General features: G+C 45.2%; 1 protein-coding gene and 1 long non-coding RNA gene across 3 annotated transcripts in view; both read right to left on the bottom strand.

Moving 5' to 3' along the window:
* Bmp6 (bone morphogenetic protein 6) overlaps positions 1–15,222 on the bottom strand; it is a 142,842-nt gene extending 127,620 nt beyond the window's left edge. The window contains exon 1 of the mRNA XM_005066371.4: positions 13,778–15,222. Within this exon, the coding sequence (XP_005066428.1) occupies positions 13,778–14,408 (631 nt within the window). The 5' untranslated portion in view covers positions 14,409–15,222. The remainder of the gene's footprint in view (positions 1–13,777) is intronic.
* On the bottom strand, positions 5,127–7,445 carry LOC121143615. Of its 2 annotated transcripts, none has more exons than XR_005880877.1 (3): positions 7,269–7,445; positions 6,964–7,135; positions 5,127–6,574 (listed from the first exon to the last, which is right to left on the bottom strand). It is a non-coding gene; the product is annotated as an uncharacterized LOC121143615 (long non-coding RNA). The 2 variants fall into 2 exon arrangements; XR_005880878.1 differs by having other exon boundaries at positions 6,964–7,100.
* Positions 15,223–23,110: the final 7,888 nt, after the last annotated feature.

Raw genomic sequence — 23,110 nt, 5'->3', positions numbered from 1 at the left:
GAACTCTGTTGATTGTGACACAGAAGTGTCTTAGGTCATTTGGAGAAGGGATGGGTCTGTTAAGGAGGAGGGGAAGCAAAGTCTTCAGTGAATGCTTATCTGAATGCCAGGGTAAAGGAGGAGACCTCTGCAGCTAATGTCAGAGCACACTGGTGGCAACAGCCTCCACAATGGGTCCCCCAAGAATTCTCTCTGACCATCAAAGGACCCGGTGACCACTTCTCTTCACTCCTGCACCCAAGTATGACCTTCCTGTACCCTCCCTTCCCTGGGCCCAGTGTGTAGCTCTCCTGCCCGGTGTCAATCTTCTGAATCTGTTGTGTTTCAGAAATGTCCAACACATGGCAAGCTGACAACAGAGCAGAAAGGAGCACCAGTGTGATCAGGCCTTGTGGAGAAGGGGATGAAGACTTGGGAAAGCCATTAGTTGCCATTAATGAAGCAGTTTCAGCAAGGCAACTAAGACAGAAACCAGGTTGTGGCGGGATATTCAGCCTCCCTGAATGGCAAGCAACTGGAAGGCCTCAAGTAATTTCCAAAAACAACACATGAACCAGCCATGCTGGACACACCTGTGATCCCAACACTGGAGAGGCTAAGGCAGAAGGATCATGAGAGCAAGGCCAGCACTAACTACAGAGCAAGACTCTGTTCCCCCACTCCAAATAAAACATGGGGCTACATAGATGCCTCGGCAGGCATAATACTTAACTTTTGCACTCCTGTGAGCTTTTGGATTTGAATGTCTACAAACCCCAGAATTGAGTTTTCCACTCAATTTACCATGATCTGAGGAAGGACCAGAGAAAAGTCTACCTCCAAAGAACAAACTCCCTGGCCAGATTCACCTGTGTTGGGCAGTCTAACTATAGTAGTAGACTTTGCTGAGGAGGTTAACTGCTAACTGATTCAATATTATTTTTCATAAATTATTTAACAAATGACACATTTTTCTAGATTATAACCTTTGTATCAGTTTTAACTGATTTTCTAAGGGTTCATTTTGTCATAGCTTTCTTTTTGTTCTGTGTAAAAACAGACCTGTTGTGACTGGAGATGTAGCTTGGTGGTAAAGGCCTTGACTGATGTGTGCTGGGCCCTGGGTTTGGTCCCTAGAACCTTGAAATTTAAATAAAATGAAATAAAATTTGACCTCTAAAAAATAAATATGGTGGAGAACAATAGAGAAAATTTAACATCAACTTCTGGTCTCTGCACTATACATTCACACCTAACACACCACACACACACTATAGGACTGAATGCTGTTTATATACTGGTTAGCATTGCCTTAAATGTCATTTCTCCCAAGCCTTCCAAATTCTTGTCTTACTCTGTGCATATGCACAGCTAATCCAGTCAAAGTTTCTGTCTTACTGAGATAATAGGATAACAAGCAGCATCAGCTATTCCATAAAGCAAAAAAGCATAACAAAATACAATATTTATATTGTCTCACAAAAACCAAAAGCAGTAGTATCTGCCTGTGCTTTCAGAACCCTTGGAGAAGGGGGAGCATGGGGAGAAAGTTGGGAGTTGATTGGAGCTGCTTTCTTCAAGTTTTTGGACTTATGCCCTCCCTAAATTACCCGAATTTAAAACAGAAACCCATAGAAGCATCTTTGTCCTGTTTTCCAGCAGGATCCAATCTTTTAAACTTGACTCTTTAGAAACTTGACGGGGTCACTAACAACCCCTAAGTATCCCAGATGTCTACTCTCAAATCTTAAAAAGAAATGTGCCTACTTTTATCATGATTTTCAAACATAAATAGAAAAAGTGAAATACCAGACGAAGGCCAACCATAGTTGCAAAGAGTCAGCTTGACTCCCTACAGACCCGAGCCTATGCAGACCTGACCCCATGGTCCTCTCTGATCCAAGAAAACCATTCACAAACATCTTCAACTCATTCCGTGCATATGGACAGCTAACATCCTCTAGATAAAAGCAAGTGAAATGGCACAGATGAAGGATGGGGCTTTGAGTGTCACTTCCTGTGTGTTGGATGATTATTTGGAGTAGCTCGAAAAATATTATTCTTTACAAGTGTTGTGAAGAATTTCACTGGTACCTTTTATGTGAAAGTTGATTACATTTCAGGAGAACATATTAGGGAACAACCCTAGAATTAGGTGGGTCCTAGGCTAGTCTAGGATTTCCAAATTATATTCCAGGAATTAGGGAGATGGTTCAGTGGGAAAGGTTTGTTGGGCAAGCACAAGGATCTGAGTTCAGATTCCCAGATACCATATATGCCAGATATGACAGCACATGTCTGCAATCCCATCAATCCTATGTTGAGATGGGGTAAAAATAGTCCTCTATAAAATAGGACTCTTATATTTTAGTAAAAACAGAATCCACCTAGCCTATCATAGCCTGAACAAGAGACCTGGGGTTAGCCTCTATACGTGTGCCATGGCATATACATCAACACACATACACTACATACACATAACCATACATCAGACACACACACGAGAGAGAGAGAGAGAGAGAGAGAGAGAGAGAGAGAGAGAGAGAGAGAGAGAGAGAGAGAGAGAGAGAGAGAGAGAGTTTTCTTTTTAAGAAGAGCCGTTAATGTATGTAATCGCTTGGAACTAAAATGTTTCCAATAGCCCATGCTTTAGAAGTATACTATTCAACTTGGAGCTATTGGAAGACAGTAGAAACTTGAAGAGGCATAGCCTGGTGGGAAGGCTTCAGGTCAGTGGGAGAAGATTATTAGAGGGACTAGAAGGATGGACCTTCCTCATCCTCTCTTGTTTGTGTCTTGGCAATGAGGTGAACAGATTTCCTCTTCCCCATGCTTCCTCACCGCAGACCCACTGACCATGGATCACTGCCAGAATGGTGATGAACCTGTTCTCTTTATAAGTTGGTTGTCTCAAATATCTGCTACAGTAACCAAAGTGTTAAGAGTTGGAATCTGCACTGTTCCTCAAAGGCTGTGTTGAGAAGTGGTCCTCAGCTCAACAGTATTCAGCAGTAGGTTTGGGGAATGGCCCTAACTCAAAGGGTTAATCAACTGAAGGGGTCACAGTTGAATGGACTATTGGGAGGCAGCAGAAACTGTCAAAGATGAAGGCTAATTGGAGGAAGTAGGTGTGACGGTATACCTTTGCAGGGTCTATTTTAATCCTGGACTCTTTCACTCATTCGGTCCCCCACTCTACCTCTCTTCACCTTCCTGCCCACCTGAAAGTAAGTGGCTTTGTTCTACCATATCTCCTTTGGTTGGATGGTCTTCCTGGACACCGGCCCCAAAACAACAGTCAAATCACCATCGAGCAAAACCTCTGAAAATATAACCTACACACACACACACACACACACACACACACACACCCTTCTGTTGATTATTTCAAGTATTCTGTTACAACAATGGAAACTGACCGGCACAGGGGCCAACCAAGGAAAGCAAATGTCTCCATCAAGGAGGATTTAATAAAGAGAAATGATGGCACGGGAGTGGGAAATCTCAGAAGCCTAACAGGTAGTGGAATGGCACTGAGCAGACTAGCAGCAATGGGAAGCCACTTCCTACCTCTAGGAGGAAAGAAAGAAAGCCCACGGGTCACCTAGCAAGATGGAGCAAGGCAGCCTGCTCAGAGCTGAAGCTTCAGGGGCAGCCGGAAATGGAGCCTCCATTTCTTTCCCATAACAACTAGGAAGAGCTAGAAATGGGCATGGAGTGAGTAGCCCAGGTTATCGAAAGGGGGTTCTGTAATAAAAGGAGGCTCAAAGACTATGATGACAGTAGAGGATTTGCTGTTAGCCTAGTCACAGCTTCAGTACCCTGATGAGCACATACATCTCAGAAAGAATATTAAGTAACTCCATGATCTTTCTTTCACAGACCATTTTGGAAAAACAGTGTCCCGTGAAAGACTTTTTACAGAATGTTTATCTAGTCCAGTGGTGAAAATGTATAGACAAGGAAAGAACCCTAGACGTCTTGTTAAGTGGCTTGAGTGAGATAGAAAAAAGGATACTATAAAGACTAGAGTCTAAATTCAAGCCACAGGTCTTAATCAAGGGGTCTTCAATCTGTAAGAAAAGGGCTGGATGTACTTTAGCACTATCTAGAAACCAACTACTTAACCATAACAGTCAGCAATGGCTTGCAAAGCTCTAGGGGAAAGCATCACCTACCCTACTGGGCCAATGGCAAATGCATCAGAACTATGGGGAAAGAGCATGATTTAAAAAGAGAGAATAAATACAATGAAGTTCCTAGTGCTATTAGTTGGGAAGAAAAAGAAGAGGAAGGAGCTGGGCATGGTGGGGTGCACTTGTAATGCCAAGACTCTGGAGGCTGAGGCAGGAGGGCTGGGAGTTCAAGGTCATCCTCAGCTACATAGCAGGTTCGAGGCCAGCCTAGGTTACATGAAACATCTCAAAAAATTAAAATTAAAAGAAGAGACATGAAAAATTGTCTTAAAATTTTAAAAAGAGAGGCAATAAAGAGAAAAGAAAACTAAAATCCACTAGCTATAAATTGTCTTAAACATTTAAAAAGAGAGGCAATAAAGAGAAAAGAAACCTAAAATCCACTAGCTATAAAATTGTCTTAAAATTTTAAAAAGAGAGGCAATAAAGAGAAAAGAAAACTAAAATCCACTAGCTATCAACCACATCCCCATGGGCACATTACCACATTTGTTACACCTGTGTCTGTGACGCAACCTGGAAGGGCCAATTTCAGAGCTGCTCGAAATAAACACAGTTGGGGGGTTGCTTTTTCTTCAGCTCGAGATACCCATCCCCTTCTTGCCATCCCCCTCTACAATCTTTTGCTTGTCCTTCAGGATAATTTCTCTTTTTGTTCAATTAAATATGTATCCTATCACCCAGAACATACCCTAAATCACATGCTACGGAAGTCCAGGTGAATTTCTTGACCCTAACTATACAGCCATGGCCCCAAGCTCTTCCTTATTTTTGGAGGTTCCTCTGTTCAGGTGGTAGGTAAATGGGAAATAAAGGATGGGAATTTGGTTATAATTCAGTGAGAAAATATCCCTGCCTATGATGAATATCCATAAAATACTAAAACTCTTGACACATCTCAGACAAATTTCTATAAATTCAACAGCACTCTAGTTCCTTGTTCATGTTTTCATGTTTATTTACCAGTAATCAGTATAGCCCTTCTTAATAGAAAAGGCAAAAGAACCTACTCTATACATTATTTACAAAACCCTTTGGATCTATGGAGTCTCAATTAATTTAGATTTACTACAGTCTAAGTAGTTTCTCTTAAGATAAGCTGTGATCTCACCTCTAAGTCTGGGAAGATTTTTGAGGGGTGTAGGGCGGGGATGGGGTAAAGAAGTTTCAATCCCAAACCCATATTATGTTAATATAAATTTTTCAGAAAGGAAAATTATTTACCTCCTCCCTTAACTACCCCCAATTTCAATAATTTACAAGCATAAAATTCCAATAATTCTTGTTTATTCTTCAGGACTCTATTTTACTCCTTCAAATCCTGCTGGGCATGGATCAAACAGAGCATAAACCAGGGAGAAATTTAATCACTCGTGTCTCTCTCTGCCTGAGGGATTGTCTAGGTACTATGGTGACAGACACCTCAGTGAAAGTATGCAGAGGAGAAAACAGCTCTTAGACTTTAAAAAAGGAAAGAAAGGTCTCTGGTAGATTCGTTGTCAACACTTAGAAACACTGTAAGATCCACGTAGTCACACACAATCAAAAGTTTTTATACAATGCCAGGGTGGAAAGGTAGGGACAAAGTAGTATTCAGCAGAGGTATTTTATTCTTCTTTTTTCTCAAAATTCTGCATATTGTATATATGTATATATATATGTGTGTGTATATATATATATATATATATATATATATATATCTTCATGGAGTTTTCAGTTTTCCACACAGGGCAATGAACTATTCTGCGTGATACTGGAAAGGTGGACACACTATACATTTGTCCAAACTCACACATACCACAGAAGTGAACCCAAGTATAAGCTGTGGGTGCTGGATAACAATGCCATGTCCTCCGTGATAACCAAGGGACCACTCCTGGTGAGGGATGCCCATGGGAGAATGTTTGCATGTGGTGGGGCAGGGTTTACATAAGAAATTCTGGAACTTTCTGCTTAATTTTGTTATGAAATTAAATTTCTCTAAAAAGAACATATACTCCTTTCTTTTTAGCATAGGGCCTCTGTTGTTAACTTACACTGATGCAGAAAAGTACAAATAAAATCTGCAAGAAAAATTAAGCCAGGCAAAAACTTGTCGTTTTGCAGATGAAAAAAAAGGTCAGGCTTTGTGCAATTTAAATGCAATTCAGACTTTTTCTTTTTTAAAGGGAGGGAAAAATAGCTGGTCTTGGAGAATAGGCAAAGCCAATTTGTAAAAATATCCCCTGGCCTCATCGGCACAGACAGTTTGCACCAATGATACAGCTAAGCTCCTCCTCTTCCAAGACTGAAGTCGGAATATTTCTCCCAGCCCATGTTCACGAACAGGAAACCAGCAAGACTGTAAACACAGGAACAACCACCACCAAGCGCAGATGTTTGGGGCTGGAAGCTGCATTCTGCACAAGGTGAAGGGGTGAGTGGTGAGAGTGATAACCGGGCCGCGGCAGATAGGAAAGGTCAACTTGGAGTGGGCCTCAAGGGGCACTGTCCCTGCCCGCTGTGAGTCCACTCTCTCCCGCCCAGACAGCGCTCCCAGTGATGAGAAAACAATATGAACACACAATCGGCACTGGGGAGCACAGACAGGTCAGGCCTAGGGCAGTCCCAAGCTATCTAGCAGGATCAGTCATCAAGGGCGTATACCCTTCAACTTGAAAGTCAGGAAGGCGCTCCCTCTCAGAATCAGGAGCCCCTCTCTCGGGATTGTTTGAAGGAGATTCTTCAACCCAGTCATCTGGGGTTGTGCTTGAGATAATAAGACTATGGGGAGCTATCAAGGAATTACCTGATGTAATTTAGATACCATCTCCATTATGGGCCCGGTCACGGAATAATGGAGCTGGGAAGGGCAGGAAGAGGGATCTCCTGGTGCGTATCAGTGGAACAATGCAGCCGAAGACAGCACGGTTTTCAACTCAGTTTCTGGAAGAAAACAACTCTTTGTGGGGCCAACAGTCCTGTAGCATACCAAACAAGACATATTTATAGATATACTTAGCATTTTCTTTTCAAAAAGCAGAGCTCTAGCAGAAAATGTTACTGATCACAAAAAAAGTCCAGAAAAATCCAGAAGCTGTGTGTCTCCATCACCTCTTAGCCAAAGAGTGCTTCAGGATGCCTTTGCCATTTCCCCATCATTTAATCCATCTGCCCCACAGTCCTATGCTTCAATGCACTAAGAATGGCTCCTTTGACCTAGGGATTCCCCCTTAACCTTGACATCTAGCAACAAAACAGGGGAAACCGGTACTGAGTAAATCTAACAAATGCAGTTACCAACACAGGAGGCCAGATGCCATGTGAGAATTTTTCCAAGCTCCAAAGTCTTCAGTTAACAGTAATTTACCAATAATTCCAAACTGTTAATCAATGAACCCAGAAACAGTTATCTGCTACAAGGCATGTTTTCCCAGAAAAGCCACCATGTGAAAGTTTTCCAGGCCATACTACGGATCCTAACTTTTTTCACAGGGTGCTAGAAAACTACAGATTTGCATTTTTAAAAAACTATAGAGAACATCTCCAGAACACTGGCAACTAACTGAAGAAGTGATCAGCTATGCATTATTATATAGGTGTAGTGGCGAATGCTTGTAGTCCCAGCAATTGGGAAGCAGAGGCAGGAGGATTGGGAGTTTAAGGCCAGAATGGGCTGCATAGTGAGACCTTTTCTCAAACAAATATCAATAAATCAACAAGTAACTCACAACCCATTGTTAATTTCTCAGGTCAGTAGTAAACTTAGGCTCTGAGAGTTTCTCACCGCTCAGAAACTGTAGAGTTTGACAACACTGGTTTCTAGTAACTAAATCTTACTAAAGTGGAAGTCCTCCTCCTCTATACAACTGCCACAGTTTTCTCACACTCCAGGTGAGACTGCATTTGCTGTCTGGCTCATGGATTTCACATGAGATGGACCACAGATGAGCATGGACTAGTGGCTGAGGGTTTCGGGACAGAACACTGTGCCTGAATGAGATTAACTCGGCTGTCTCAGTGGCAAGAGAGAAACAGGAACAACAGAACACACCGGTTCTTTGATAGTGAAAGAAAGACACCAGCCCCAGCCTTTCTGCTCGTCAGCTCCTGGGTGACAGCCTGTGGCCAGGGAAGCTGGGCTGGATGGCTGGCACGTGTGAGGTGGGGGGGGGAGGCTAATGTGTAACAGCTGTTTACATGCGTGGGCCCTTGTAAATGGACTACTAGTATCTTACTCTTGTATTGATTTCCACTGCTTTAAACTAGATATTCATGACAGCTTCTAATCAGAAACAAAATTACCTCATTAAAACAGTGCCTACTTTCTTTCCATTGCTGGAAGCCAACAACAGAGAAACGGATGAAACTCAGAAAAGAGAAAGCAGAGAAAAGCAGCTCCAAACGGATATTTAAAAACAAAACCACAATAATTATATCAAGTTATAAAATACACATTCCACGAATAGTGCCATTTCTGATGTGAATGGGAAGCAGAGGGCAGGGCTGACTTGTGACAAAGCTGGCAGAAAGGTGACTCACCCTCCACTTTCCTTTCCTAACTAGTGGGTAAGCCAATCACCCTTAGCATTGGCTTACCCACTTATCCTCAAACAGCAGGCAGTCTCCACAGCCTCCAGCCATATCCATGAAGCATACTGCTTTGAGGCTGGGTGTAGCTCAGTGGCAGAGGGTGGTATTGGCATGTGTTGGGCCCTGGGTTCAATTCTTAGCCCTAGAAAATGAAATCCAGCATTTACAGCAGCTGGACTCCCAAGACACCCTGATCTAAGGCAACCATGACTTGTGAAGAAAATGCTGAACATCACCTTTTTATCCACTTAGCCCAAAGACTCCACCACCAGGGAAAGTCTTCCCCTGGCTAATCAGAGGCAGGTTCTCAGGCAGAGGAACTAAACATGACTCAGCACATTTAAAAAAGGATTTATACCCATTCTTAGGAGGACAGCCAGAGGAAGCACCATCTGAGGGCTAAACAATAGTATCTGCTTGCCCTTTGATCTCAGCTGAAAAACACTTTGTCCAGCTTCTTTGTTGAAATACCACAGAATTTCACATTTAAAATTCTTTGGGAAAACATCTACCAATTCCCTGGACCACACTCTTTCGAATTCTCCCAACTACTTTTGCTGAGGATAGCTTACAGGCAACAAATTCATTTTCTGTTACAAAATGAAAAAGAAAGTCTTGCTAAGTACAGGCAGCCCAGAAGAAAAACTGTGGTCCTGATCCTGTTTATGAGAGAAAGACAGTAGAATGTCTCTGTTACAAATACAAGTAGGGAGTACTCCATTTTTCTCCTAATTTATGTTTCCCAAGAGTGATTCTGTTGAGAAGATTGCCAGTATTTTCAGTACAATAAGTTTCTTGTTTCTTGTACTAACACTTACTGATTCCCTCTTCCGAGCATGTGTGAACTTTTTATCTCATTTAATCCTAGCATCTGGAGATCAACACCTTATTAACTCAAGATAAGCCAGAAGTACCCAGATTTAAAGAGGCAGCAATTCTACTCTCGCACATGTAAAGATGTTACAAAGTAATACACATGTGGATAATTGATTTTAAAAGCCTTTTAATAAAATATTATCTATGAAATGCCTCAAGGAATATCCTAAATATCTCCAAGCAGACTACTTAACACAAATCAAGTTGGACAGTGGTGGTGCACGCCTTTAATCCCAGTACTGGGAAGGCAAGCAGATCTATACGAATTTGAAGCCTGCCTGGTCTACAGAGTGATTTCCAGGACAGCCAGGGCTACACAGAGAAACTCTGTCATGGAAAACAACACACACACACAAGAAAATAAAAAATATCTTTTAAAATGAACCAGAGCTTGCAGGGCAGTGGGAATTTAAGAGTATAGGATACTGCTTATATTTTCATTAATTCAATCTTTTTGAAGTATTGTCAGGGTGCTCAGCATTGGGTTAGGCTACCCTGAGGGATCCATGTGATGTCAGCTGACATCCTAAAGTGTACATACACAATGAGTAAGCAATTTTTGAAACAGACAGGCAGAGAGAAATTTCATGTGATCAGCAGGAGGAAGGAAAGGACCAGGGAGCTGTGATGATAAAGGAGATGCTAGGGCATATATAGTAAGAAGGTGTTTGTAGGCGGTGGAATTTTAACCTAAGACCTCAAGGATATTTCAGGGTATCTCTCCAAGGTCACCAAATTGGCAGGCTTGCTTAGTAGACTGCCAAGACATTTTGAACAGTAGAAAACAAATAGCAAATGACATCTGTGGCCCTAACTTGCTATAAATTCACAAGCTCACCCAGACACTCAGATGACACACTGCATCAACAGCAGACAACCCTTTACATACCAGCTTGTTTCCAAGATGGGATTTTGAACAGTCAACATCAACAACAACGAGCTGGTCGAATGACCAGCATTCAGGCTATGAGAGATTCATCCTGTTGATTCATACTTCCTGATAGTCGGGCTGGCTGACAAAGTTCGGGTGTTTCAAATGTATCTCATGAGCAAATTATTCCTCTAGTCCCAGGAAAGAGGCATGCTTACAAAGATGGGTAACTTTCCCTTATGCTTTTAATGAGCAACCTCCGTAGTCCAGTGGATAACGTACAAACACAGTGATGCAACATTTGTCATTCTGTAGGTTCTTTAATAGCTCAGCCATGAATTACATCATTCAACATGACATTGACACCAACTAGGAGATCTGCAGAATTCTAACATCCTTAGAGAATCCACACTGCTAAGCTTCAGAAGCCTTTTCTTCAGATAGCCACCCCCAACCCCTGCCCCATTCTAATTTCACAGCCAAGGTCATGAGATGTTATCACATTCTAGCCTCTGGTGAAATCTGTCTTTCCCACTGCTACATGGATTAAAATGAATACAACTCCTTTTTACTGGCAGGTGGTAATGCCTACCGCTTAAATTCTACCTATCTAGAAGAGGTTTTCTCCTTTCCCCTGTGGAGTCTAGAATTGGACCTACAGTTAGGGTGACTGCAGAGCTCCATGGTGGGATACAACGGGCTTAGACAAAGAATAGTATCTTTCAGCTGTTTCAAACTATCTAGGAATTCACTTGTCCTACTGGTGTGCTCCTTTGAACTTTCAGCACTTAAAAATCGATTATGAAAAATAAGGTCAGATATAACCACATGTGCCAGTAATTCCAGTACTATGGAGGTTTAGGTAGAAGAGTTTCCAGCTGCAATAGCTTGGGCTATTCAACACAGGCTCACAGAAAGCAAGGATGGGTTGGAAGAAATGGAAAGGAAAAAGAGGGGGAGGGATGGGGGGGGAGAAGAGAGTTAAAAACATACCTAGGGAGATATGATGCTAAACTATATAGCCATAACAAAATTAATTATCAACCACCTTCAAACAGCGTGACTCAGAAGCAGAAGCATCGTTCATTTTAGACCACTAAGGTCAGAGGAATCAAGGAAAGAGGGGAATTTGGAAGTCACCACACACACACACATACACACACACACACACACACACACACACACTTAACAAATATGTCTCAAACCAGATCAGAAACAATGGTTTCTGAGCCCTACCAAGAGTCATGCAGGCAGCACTTAATAGGAAAAAAAAGTTTCCAAATTCTGCCCAACCTGACTATGCGGACTGAACTGAAATGCAGTGCCATCTGGCTGGCACTCTTAAAGCCACATTAGGGTGCTCAGAAACCTATTTCTTATCTATTCCAGAGATGATATGATTTCTTCCAGACATCATCATGGTAGCACACTTTAAAAAAAAACTCTAAGGAACTTTTAAAAAATAAAAAGATACCTGAGCTGAGCTCACCCACAAGATTCTGCCAGGACCAGCCTGAACCACCGCAGTACTTTATAGGGTCAAAGTGACACTAAGGTCAGCAGTCAAGGCTGAGGCCCATGATGTAAACCTCTTGCTTCCACAGAACTGCATCAAGATGCTCTGAGGGGAGTCAATGGAACCAGCTTTGCTTCGGTTTACCTTAGGACTCCCCCCAAATGGAAATAAAACATGTCTGAAAAGCAGTCAGGAGACTTAGAGGAAGGAGGTACTAAGGGAGAGAACAGGAATGGGGATTATGAAACCAAAGAAGAGGAACAACACTGGTTCTCTGCAACCCTGACCACCCCACCATCGCCAAGTTTTTGACTGTCGTGAGAGGCAATTTCCTTAGAATGCTTCCTGGAGGTGGCTCAACCTTGAACTTGTTTCCAATACGCAGTGAGAATCATTGTCCAATCATATCCCTCTGGCAGTCCAAGTAGCCAGGTTGGCAGGCCCTGAGACTCCACTCCCTGTGAGCTTCTGTTTCACAAAACTCCGGGAGGATTTCAGCACTACTCGGATGCCCGTGCTTCTGCCTCCAAACTTACCGCTTCACTTCATAGCTACTCTCGGTTTGTTGTACTTCTACACACCCGCTCCACCTAGGCATAACTAAGAATCCTAGCTACACTTGCAAAGAACTCAGTCAGCTATCCAACACCGGGTCATTTCTAGAACTACTACCTCGGAAATGATTGAAGTCTCCGACAGGCCTTGCAATTCTTTTGGCATGTACATGCTAAGCCATTCTGCGGCCTGGGTACAGGCCTGGGTCTCCCCAGGGACAGAAAGCCCACAAAGACCCCGGAACCGGCTGCACTCACTCTGGGCGTGTACTTGCCTAGGTCTACTCACCCGGGGAACGTGCCTCCTACATTCCTGGTTTATGAAAAAAAAAAAAAAAAAAAAGCCTAGCGAGGATCGGAAGCACTGACTCGGCAGTCTTCCTTACCCCCTTTTTGTTTACAAATGAGAGAAAACTTCAGGGGGAGAAGGGGGACGTGACTCTGTCCGAGTTTGCCACAGAACATTTGTGGCAGAGCCCAATTTAGCTGCCCTCGACTTTCCATTCTGTTGCCTGGCAACGGTGTTCGGTAGAGCTCAGCGGCCAACCCTGGCCCCTACCCTGCACCCCAGCAGCATTGATTAAAGGGTCAGCCTTTTGGGACAATGGCCAAGGGCATGAGAGCGCAGGCATTGGGTGGATTACCCCAATTGAGCTGGAATCTCGCCCCACACTGACGCAAGCCCCGCCTGGCTGGGATTGGGGCACCTTCCACTAGGACCTTCCTCAGGCACTAAAGCCCTCCTTTCTCAACACCTGTGAGTTTCTTGTAAAAACACTCTCATCAGGTTCTCAAAGTTCTCAACCGCTGTCGGATTCCCTGACGGTCAAGATGGGTAAACTGGCACCCAGAGCGTCCAGGGGCAGAGAAGGGCAGTTCGGAGAAAGAATGCAAAGGGTCTTATCTTACTAATGATGACCACACTCGGGCCAGAACTGAGTTGAAGTGGCTCGAGCTTGGCAGGAGTAAGAACACAGGGCAAGAGTCCCGAGCTCCCCCAAGAAGACACCCTCTGCGGGCACCGCGGCGCGCCCAAGCCCCTCCCGCTGCGCCGGAGCGCACTCCCTCCCCTCCTCGCTGCGCAGGTGGCAGGAGCGCCAGCTGTCCCGCATCCCCGCCGCGCACTCTTCCACGGCTTCCCACCACTTGGCCCCGGGAGACTGAAAAGGGGGCAATCTGCTCTCTCGGCGTTGACACTACCCCAGATCCTTACCCAGGTTCACAAAGCTCATGACCATATCGGCGTCGTTGAGGAAAGCGCTGTCCTGCGCGCTGGTTAGTGGGGACGCTCCTCCGCCGGGCCCCGGACCCAGGAGGCTCTTGCCGTTCAGGGAGTGTGCAGCGCCCGGAGCCCGCTGTCTGAGCTGGGACGAGCTGGCCCCTCCGTGGGGCCCAGGTTCCTGCCGGTCTGCCTCCGACAGGCCATCCTCTTCGTCCTCGGCGGACAGGGCGTTGTAGAGATCCAGCATGAAGAGCGGAGCGGACTTCAGCCGCCCTGGAGGGGGCTCCTCGCGGGCCGCCTGCTGCTGCGGGAGCACGGGGGACTGAGGCTGCTGGAGGCCGTGCAGGGGGCGCGGCCTGTGCGGGAGCCCCAACACCGACAGGATCTCTTTTTGCATCTCCCTCTTCTCGTGGGTCTTGAGCCGCCGATAGAGGAAGCCCGGAGAAGAGGACTGCGGCGGCGGCTGCTCCGCACGCACCGGGCTCCCGCCGGCTCCCAGCAGCTGTCCCCCGGCGGCGGCCGCGGCTACCGGCAGAGGCGGCCGAAGTGACGGGGGTCCACAGCTGCACAGCAGCCCCCACCACCAGCACAGCCACTGCGCCCTTCGCCCCAGCCCGGGCATCGCCGCCCGGCCCGGCTGCCCCGGCGAGCCACGCGAGGCGTCGAGCGACGGAGCGAGGCCGGAGCGAGGCGGCTGTGGCCCTTGGCGTGGGCAACCCCCGCCACCTCTTGGCGGGCTCTCTTCCCGTTCCTGGCACTCAGTCCTTATCTCTCATGGTCATCCGCAGCGCCCCCAGAAGCCCAGGCGAGGAGAGACGAAGCGGCGATGGCCAGGCTCTCCACTCTTCCACAGGTCCCTGGAGGCGCACGGGCTCAGCCAGGTGTGTCCCAGGCAGGACTGCGCTGCAGCCGGCACCCCTGGACAGGTCACGAAGCGGTCACTCGCAGTCCTCACACGTGCGCTGCCCTGTGCCCTTGCAGGAGGCTGGCCGAGGGGGACCAGAGGCAAGAACTCAGGAGCTGGGGGCGATACCGGGCACCATCCCTGTGCACGTCCCTCCTTACTTGTAGGACGATCGTGAAGTTTACCCAGTCGCAGTCCCGGGCTGCGGCGACCCCACGTCCTGAAAAGTCAGTCTTCTAAGCGCAGCTTTAACTTCCCTATGGTCCGAAACTCAGTGCCCCTCCGCCCTCGGGCACCGTCGCTCCCCCTCGGAATCTCCACACGCCTCCCCAAGTGGAGGCGGCCAGGAGCTTGCTTTCCGCTCCTCCGTCTCTCGGGTACCCGGAGGATCTCACTCTCCAAGGCGATGGGAGAGAAAAGAACCCGGGCGCGGAGCAGAGGCTGCTGCGTCGGCTCGGGAATTTGCAGTCTCCCGCCTCTGAGCGCAGCGCTCCCGGCAGCCGCCAACGTGGGCTTTCTGCTGAGCGTCTTGCTCAGGTACGGCACTCTAGCCCAGGAACGCCCCGCCCTTCTCGGTAACGGACAGACTACCATCCAATGGAGAGACGATGCTTGCAGACTATTTACATAGGCCCACCCCCTTTCACCCTCCTCCCAGGCCTCGCCTCTGCCACAGCGCGTAGGTTTCTAGCACAGAGAATTCTTGGAGGCACCAGGAGTTGCTTGGGCGGGTAAGAAAGGTAAAGAGGTCATTGCTAGGAAGAAAAATCTGAGCACGACCCCGATCTAAACGTTTCTCTGCTACTACCCCGTCAAAGGTCAAGTTGTGTTAAATATAAACAAACACGGTTACTTAATCCATGCAGTTACCGAGGGAGAAAATAATATGACAGTTTTCTCCTTTCCCTCCTTGGTTTCTCTTATTGATGGAATGTAGGCGTTTAGCGGACACGTGGCTCTCAAAAGCAGCTGCTGTAAGTTAAGACACACCCTGCGAGGAAGCTGCTCTCACACTCGCTGCAGAAAGGGCCCGAAGACATGCCAGATTAGAGTCCTGAAGGTTTCCAGTCGGGCTTTTCAATTTATCTCTTCATTTGTGCTGCGTTTGGCTTCTTATTCTAAAACCCAAATGAAAGAGGCCTTGCCAATCTGATGCTAGTGTTAGTAGAAAAGCCTTCCCTGTGTTCTTGATAATCTCTCAATGCAGTTTGTCAGTTGGCATTGCTTTTTAATGTACTGAAATACAATATAAGTTGCACAATGCCAAGTAAAACGTAAAGAGGGTGGTAAAGATAGCCTCAATGAGGGCAGAGGCCTGGAAAGTATAGAAAATGGTCAGGATAATAAACATAGTCCTGAACACGGGTTGCTTCAATCCTCGAACAATTGGGGCCAATTCCAAGGCCACCATCTACCAATAAAGACAAAAATTCATTTCCTTCTACACTACTCAAATACCAGATCATCTGTGGCTGGTATACGCAAATTCACTGTAAACATTAGATTCTTTCACCTGGGAACAATGTAAGGATTAGGAAACAAAACTTTCACTGACTTTCACTTTTAGTTTACATAGTCTGAAATATGTTAGATCATCCATTCTGGGTTTAGGATGCCAGGGCCCTGAGAAACCAAAGCCTGGACCATTTCTTCTGTCTAGGACATCATACAAGTATAAAATCCCTGCTGTGTTGCCCAAGAGGCCAGGAGCTCCACTCAGAAGATCTGAAATCCAGCAAGGGCACATAGGATTCTAGCTGAGGCTTCTCCTTGCACAGACTCAGTCACACCTGCGTTGGACAAGGTCTAGCAAGGCACACGTGGAATAAAAGAAGCTCAATTCATAAGAACAGAGAAGACAGCACTAAAATCTGTGAAAATACTAGAGAAACAAATGAACAAATAAGTCTTGAGGGCACTCCATAGGGCTGCACCATTTAAAACACAGAAGTGGGGCTGTGACTAGTCCCGGGCGTATGACTCTATAGAGATAAGCTTAGTGGCGAACACATATGTGGGGGCTACACTATTCTGACCCCCCCCTTTAGGGGATCCACATGCTGTGAATCTAAAGTAACACTTAGTGAAACCTTATCAACCACACTGCTCAATAGCATCCCTAATGCAGGTCTGTCATAGCCTCCCCACCCCTACCAAGAGGGACTCTCTTCTCAGAAAATAGTGCTAGAATGAGAGGATGTTTGGGGGCGTGCCTCTAGGTGGTGAATATGAGAATCTGAGGAAGCCTGAAAAAATGTGATATGGGAGGTCATAAGGATAGTGATGTCCAACTGAGGGTCACAAAGGTGTGTTCTTCTGTGTCCAATGTGCTGAGGCAGACAAGCACTTGGATCCATCTGGGTTCAAGTGGATGGATAAAGAGGTACTATCCTAAGATGTCAATGACTTCAAAGTGGGACCACAGCTTCTCTATGTCAAATGAAACTCGGGGTGCAGAGGGACCCTTAATTGGTGTCCCTTCCACTGCCTGCTTTTCCTGACCACATCCCATCCGAGACTCCATGTGGCCCAGAGGTCCCTGGAGTGGACAAAGCCCGTGTGCGTGCGTGCGTGCGTGCGTGCGTGTGTGTGTGTGTGTGTGTGTGTGTGTGTGTGTGTGTGTGTGTGTGTGTGTGTGTGGTGCATGCAGAATGCAGGTGAAGGGACTTGAGCAGGTCTGGCTTCTAAATTCACTGGAATCTGTGAACACTTGGAGAAAATCAGAGGTCACTCCGCCCCCTGCAGGACATCAAAATATTACTGGCCCCATCCTCTGTTAGTCCAGACAAACTTCACTGAGGTCTCTGTGAGTCTCTCAAGCATATGGGGGGAAAGAGGAGGAATTCCGCCAAGAAGCCAAATGTGAGAGCCAACCCACAGCAAACATCTGGTTGCTTGGCTGACATTTCGTGCAGATGGCCTCAGTCTCTGGAAATAGGTTGTCTGTCCCACCCTTGCCTCACTTCGTGAAGAAGTGAAGATGGCCTCACCATAAAGCACAAATTTGTTCCACACGTTCAGTGATACTGGGGACAGGGTGGGAATCCTCACTGGGTCACAGAATAACTCACAGAAATTCTTTAAAATGCAGATTCTCAAAATTGTTCCTCATATAGTATGGAGACTTGTATGTTTATACACACTTGACCTAATAATTTCTGATTTGAAAAGATACTGCTTATTAATTTACATGCCAGATATTCTTGTTTTGAAACAATACTGCTTATTTATTTTATACATTAAATACTCTATACTTCCCCGTGGACTACCTCATTAACAATACACTACAAGTAGCTTGGTGGTAGTGGCTTACCCCTTTAATCCCAGCACTCAGGAGGCAGAGACTGGTGGTTCGAGGCCAACCTGGACTACAGAGTGAGTCCCAGGACAGCCAGGGTTTCACAGAAAAACCCTGTCTTGGCAAAAACAAACAAACAAACAAACCCCAATACATTACAAGTGCTGTCTTTGATTTTTGTATTACATCACCTTTCCTAAAGCTGTAAGTTGTTGCCTTCAGAATGCAGCGTAAAAGTCTTACATGTGGCTGTGGTGTTTAAAAGTCTGAGCTCTGCCCGCCTCCAGTCCCTGGGATGTGCCACTCCACATACTAAACTTTCATCATTATAATTAGCACCAGGTTGGAAGAGTTTACCATTAATTCCAAAATATAATAAACTCATTCACATTTTAAAAATACCAGTTTGGGATTCAGCGAAAAGGAACTATGTTAAGTAAATGTTTGCTGAGTACAAGAAACGAACATTTGAGTGTTAAATAAATATTGCTTCTGAAAGCTACACCTGTAAGGCAAACTTCAAAATACATGTCTCATCCAAAAGTCTGCGGTCGCATGTACATTCCCTCACACTCTCCCCTCACTGTCTATTCAAAAATTCTGGGCATTCACACTTCAAAATGTCATTCAGACCATCATATTTTCCTACTCGGAGGACATCTGGTGGCAAAGTAAAAAACTAGTATATAAATCTGTTTCCAGAGAATTTTTTTCCACACTGTAACCCAATTAGCAAATCTGTTATTTGTTGAGTTTCACTTTTCACACACTCTCAAATCTCAACATCCTAGAACCCAAACTATCTGTATAATACAGACCAATAAAATATTAGCAGAATCTAGTTGATTCATAAGTCATTTCTAAAAGTTTCATTGGCCAACTGGCATATGTAAATGAAGTCACTTTTTTTTTTTAAGATGAGCCAAACAATACCACCTTTCCATGGTAGTTTTACTATGCCTGAGGAGCCTTGTTCTGAGAAAGCACTGGGAATGTGGTTGGTTGGGTCGTGCAGGGAGTTCCCTGACACATCAGCCTCTAGGTTTCTTGGCATTCTATGATCTAGTAGTCCAGGCACGTCTCTGTATCTACTAGCAGGCAACATGAACATACAGCATTTTGTGCCATCAGTCCTCTTAAGCATAATGGTGGCATGGGGAGGGGCAGCAAAACACCACACTGAGCAAACTCAGAGTAGAAGGAAAGTCACATGGCGCATGGTACACAGCTGTAATCCCTGCCCAGGGGAGGCTAAGGCATGGTGGGTTTGAGTTTCAAACCATCCTGAGCCACACAGTGAGACCTTGCTTCAGAACAAACGAACAAAAATCAACACAAACATACACAAACCCACCAAAAAACAAAAAACAGAATCAACATCGCTGACTTTCAGCTCTGAAAGAAGGGCAGGACTGCATGCCCGCCTCTTCACTCGGTCATTTAACAAATGTTTAAATGTCTGCTGTGTGGTGGGCAGTGTCCTAAACTGGAGAGATCAAACAGTGGAGACCTGTGCCCACCCACAACCTCGGCTGGGAAATGGACAAAATAAGAAACTACATTGGGCCAGGCGATGGTGGCACACGCCTTTAATCCCAGCACTCGGGAGGCAGAGTGCTGTGAGTTCAAGGCCAGCCTGGTCTACAGAGAGAGTTCCAGGACAGCCTCCAAAACAATACAGAGAAACCCTGTCTCAAAAAAAAAAGAAAGAAAGAAAGAAAGAAAGAAAGAAAGAAAGAAAGAAAGAAAGAAAAGAAACTATATTGAGATCAGTAGTCTATCACACACTTGCTGGGAATTTTACTCCAGCTGCTACACCTATGAAAAGTGTTTTGCAGTGTGTTACAAAAGGGACTTTAAAAATAGAATTAACGTTGTTAAAAGGTGACCTAAAGATAAGAATGGTCCTGGATTTTCCAAGGTGCCTGTTGTAATTGCAAAAGTCCTTTTAAAAAGACATCAATAGAAAGGCATACCCAAAGAGAGAGAGAGAGGGTATGGGGGAATGGACTAGCCTCATCGGCTTTGAAGGTGACCCGACAACAAGTTAGGGAATGCAAGGGACACAGCGAACAGGTATTAAGTAAACAGCAACCTCAGCCCTAATTCCTAATCATGTCAACAACCCAGAGAAACCTACGCTCTGATTCTAGGTCAGAGCCTACAGATAAGAGCCCAGGGCAGTGACCTCTCGGGACCCCTGCACAGAGAAAGGATTCCTGTGAACCAGACCTCACATCCTCAGGACTGTGGTGAGGAAGTGTGGTTGTTCTAAGTTACTCAGTGTGCCCTTTCAGCAATAAGACAAAAAACAAACAGCAAACACACATGTATTTATTTGGATAATAAGTCAGATGGGGGATGTGCGAACAGGGCCTGTGACAAAGGCAGCTTTACATGGAGCTCTGGTAGAGTAAATGAAACCAGTTGTGGAATGATCTTTTTGTACACTGTGAAGACGTGCCATTCTGATTGGTTTAATAAAAAGCTGAACGGTCAATAGCGAGACAGGATTTTCAGGCACACAGGACCCTGGGAAGAAGAAGCAGGAGTGGTCAGCCAGGCAGAGAAGAAGCAGTGTGGGCAGTTCAGAGTAAAGGTGACAAAGCCATAAGACAAAAAGTAGATGGATAAAAATGGGTTCATTTAAGTTACAAGAGCCAGTTAGTAGCAAGCCTAAGCTATCCGCCCAGCTTTAATAATTATTAGGGATTCTTCTTGTGATTGTTTGGGCGGTGGCAGGTGGGACTACAGGGTTGTGGAAGCAGTGTGTGGCCGGGGCATGCCTGGTAAGTTTGAAAAAGAAAGAGGAAGAAGGCCCATGAGGCTATAGCAGGAAACATTAGAAGGGACAGCACAGGGAATTTTGTCAGAAAGTTGCTATACCAGCATGGAATAGGGCCATGGACAACCTGGTAAGGACATTCACTTTCAAACACTAACAAATAAATAAATAAATAGTAAAAATAAAAAATTGAGATGGCTCAATATAGATGCATCTTGCCAACATACAGGTAAGAAGAAACACATCCTATCAGTGCATTTATGTAGAATTCAAAAGAATCCTGAGGGGAGCAATGGCATGGGACCTAGCAAGAATTTCCCAGCCATTGATCCATTTCTCTCATAAAGGTGAGCTCAATTTTCTTGATTCAGGGAATATTCTGCATGTGGTTTACACACTTTTCTGTATACAATCAGTACCATTTTGGCTGAAAATAAAAGAATGACATCAAATAAGTGTGAGCTTTGAAGGGCATTGTGTGACTTTGAGCAGAGGAGAGATTAGAACTGACTTATGAGTTAACAGAGCCTCTTGGGTCACTGTGCTAAGACTGTATAATGTTCATGGGGGCAGAACCAGGAAGACCAGCCATGAACCCCTTGCTCATAATCAGGAGGGAGAGGACAAAAGCTCACAGCAACCCTCGAAGATGCAAGGAAAGGAGATGGGTCTGGACCGGTTCTGAAGACACAGCCCAGTCCCGAGTATATGTTTTAGCTCCATATGCAAACAAGTCATTCCAACCTCTACTCCTTGCTCAAAGCCTGGGGTGGGCGATAAATTTGCTGGTGGCCAAAATCAAGGACCCTAAGAGTTATTGTCATGCTAAGGATCTGTTGAGAGAGTATAACCATGCTCTTCATCTGCCCGGCTAGTACAAAATATGCCCCAAATAAACAGAAGCTTGCCGTGCAAATACAACTTCAAGACAAGGCCCCCAGTAGCCTTCCAGTAAGCTCTCTACTACCATCCCCCACCTCTGAATCTCTCCCTAGACATGAGAAGGCCAGTAAGAGGTAACTTTACAAAAACTCCTGGAAGCCATTCATGGCGGGGCCCCATTATAGTCCCAGCACTTGGGAGCCTGTGGCAGGAAAGGTCAGCCTGGGCAACATTTCAAGGCCGCATCTCAAAGTTAGGTAACATTTGGAAAACCCCCAGTGGTATCCTGGATAGGATAGCACAGCAGGAAGACATAGGCATTAAGAGAAAGCTGATAGAATTAAAGGGTATAGTTAATACTGCACTCATTCATGGTGCCTCGTTGAATGTGACAAATGTGTTACAATAACGTAAGATGGTATCTACAATCACAGGAAACATCAGGCATGACCTATTCAGGAACTCACCACTACATGTGAAAACTTTCTGGAAGGTCAAAAGGAGAATAGGACCAGTAGAGTGGTTCAGTCGTTCAGAGCACTCGCTGCTCTTCTAGAGGCCCCGGGCCCTGTTGCCAGCACCCACATCAGATGGCTCACTGCATTCTGTAACTCCAGCTCCAGGTGATCGGATGCCTCAGGCTTCCAAGGGCGCCTTCACATAACTACACCCAGAGATACATACCGACACATAAAAGAAATAAAAATAAATCCTTAGAAATTTATTTCAGAATAAAAGTGTTTGACGATATTAAGTACATCTTTGTTTTGTTTCGCTTATTTGTTGTTTGTTTTTTTGAGACAAGATCACACTATAAGCCAGATTGGCTTAGCACTGACTATATAGTCAGGCTGGCCTCAAGCTTATGGCACTCCTTCTGCCTCAGACTTCTGGCTGCTGAGATTAACTACAAAACCCAGATAAAAACTTTTTTAAATATTAAGTATTTCTGCAGGTGGTGGTGGCAGCACATACCTTTAGTCCCAGCACTCCAGAGGCAGACATAGGCAGATCTCTGTGAGTTGGAGGCCAGCCTGGTCTACTGAGTGAGTTCCAGGACAGACTCCAAACCTACAGAGAAACCCTTTCTCCAAACAAACAAAAAAGTATTCCTGTGTCTTTAACGTGAAGATGTGACAGGTGTAGCTATGTCCTTTGCTGCAAGAAACAATATGGACCTTCATTCTGATTTGATTAGTCACAGGGCAGCTGTGTCACTAAGATTCTACTTCATTTACTTCACACTTACTAAGGTGATTTCCACTTTCATCTGTCTGTGAGGCAAGAGACCCATACTTTTATCTGATCAGTGGTACTCAGCCTTCCTAATGCTTCAACCCTTCAACACAGTTCTGCATGCTGTGGTGATCCCAACCATAAAATTATTTTCACTGCTACTTCATAACTGTAATTTTGCTACTGTTGTGAATTGTAACATAAATATCTAATATGCAA

Source organism: Mesocricetus auratus, unplaced genomic scaffold, assembly GCF_017639785.1.
Source record: "Mesocricetus auratus isolate SY011 unplaced genomic scaffold, BCM_Maur_2.0 Super-Scaffold_100013, whole genome shotgun sequence".
In the NCBI taxonomy this organism is placed as follows: Eukaryota; Metazoa; Chordata; class Mammalia; order Rodentia; family Cricetidae; genus Mesocricetus; species Mesocricetus auratus.
The sequence above is the reverse complement of the archived record's forward strand: the minus strand, read 5'-3'. Positions and strand labels throughout refer to the sequence as shown.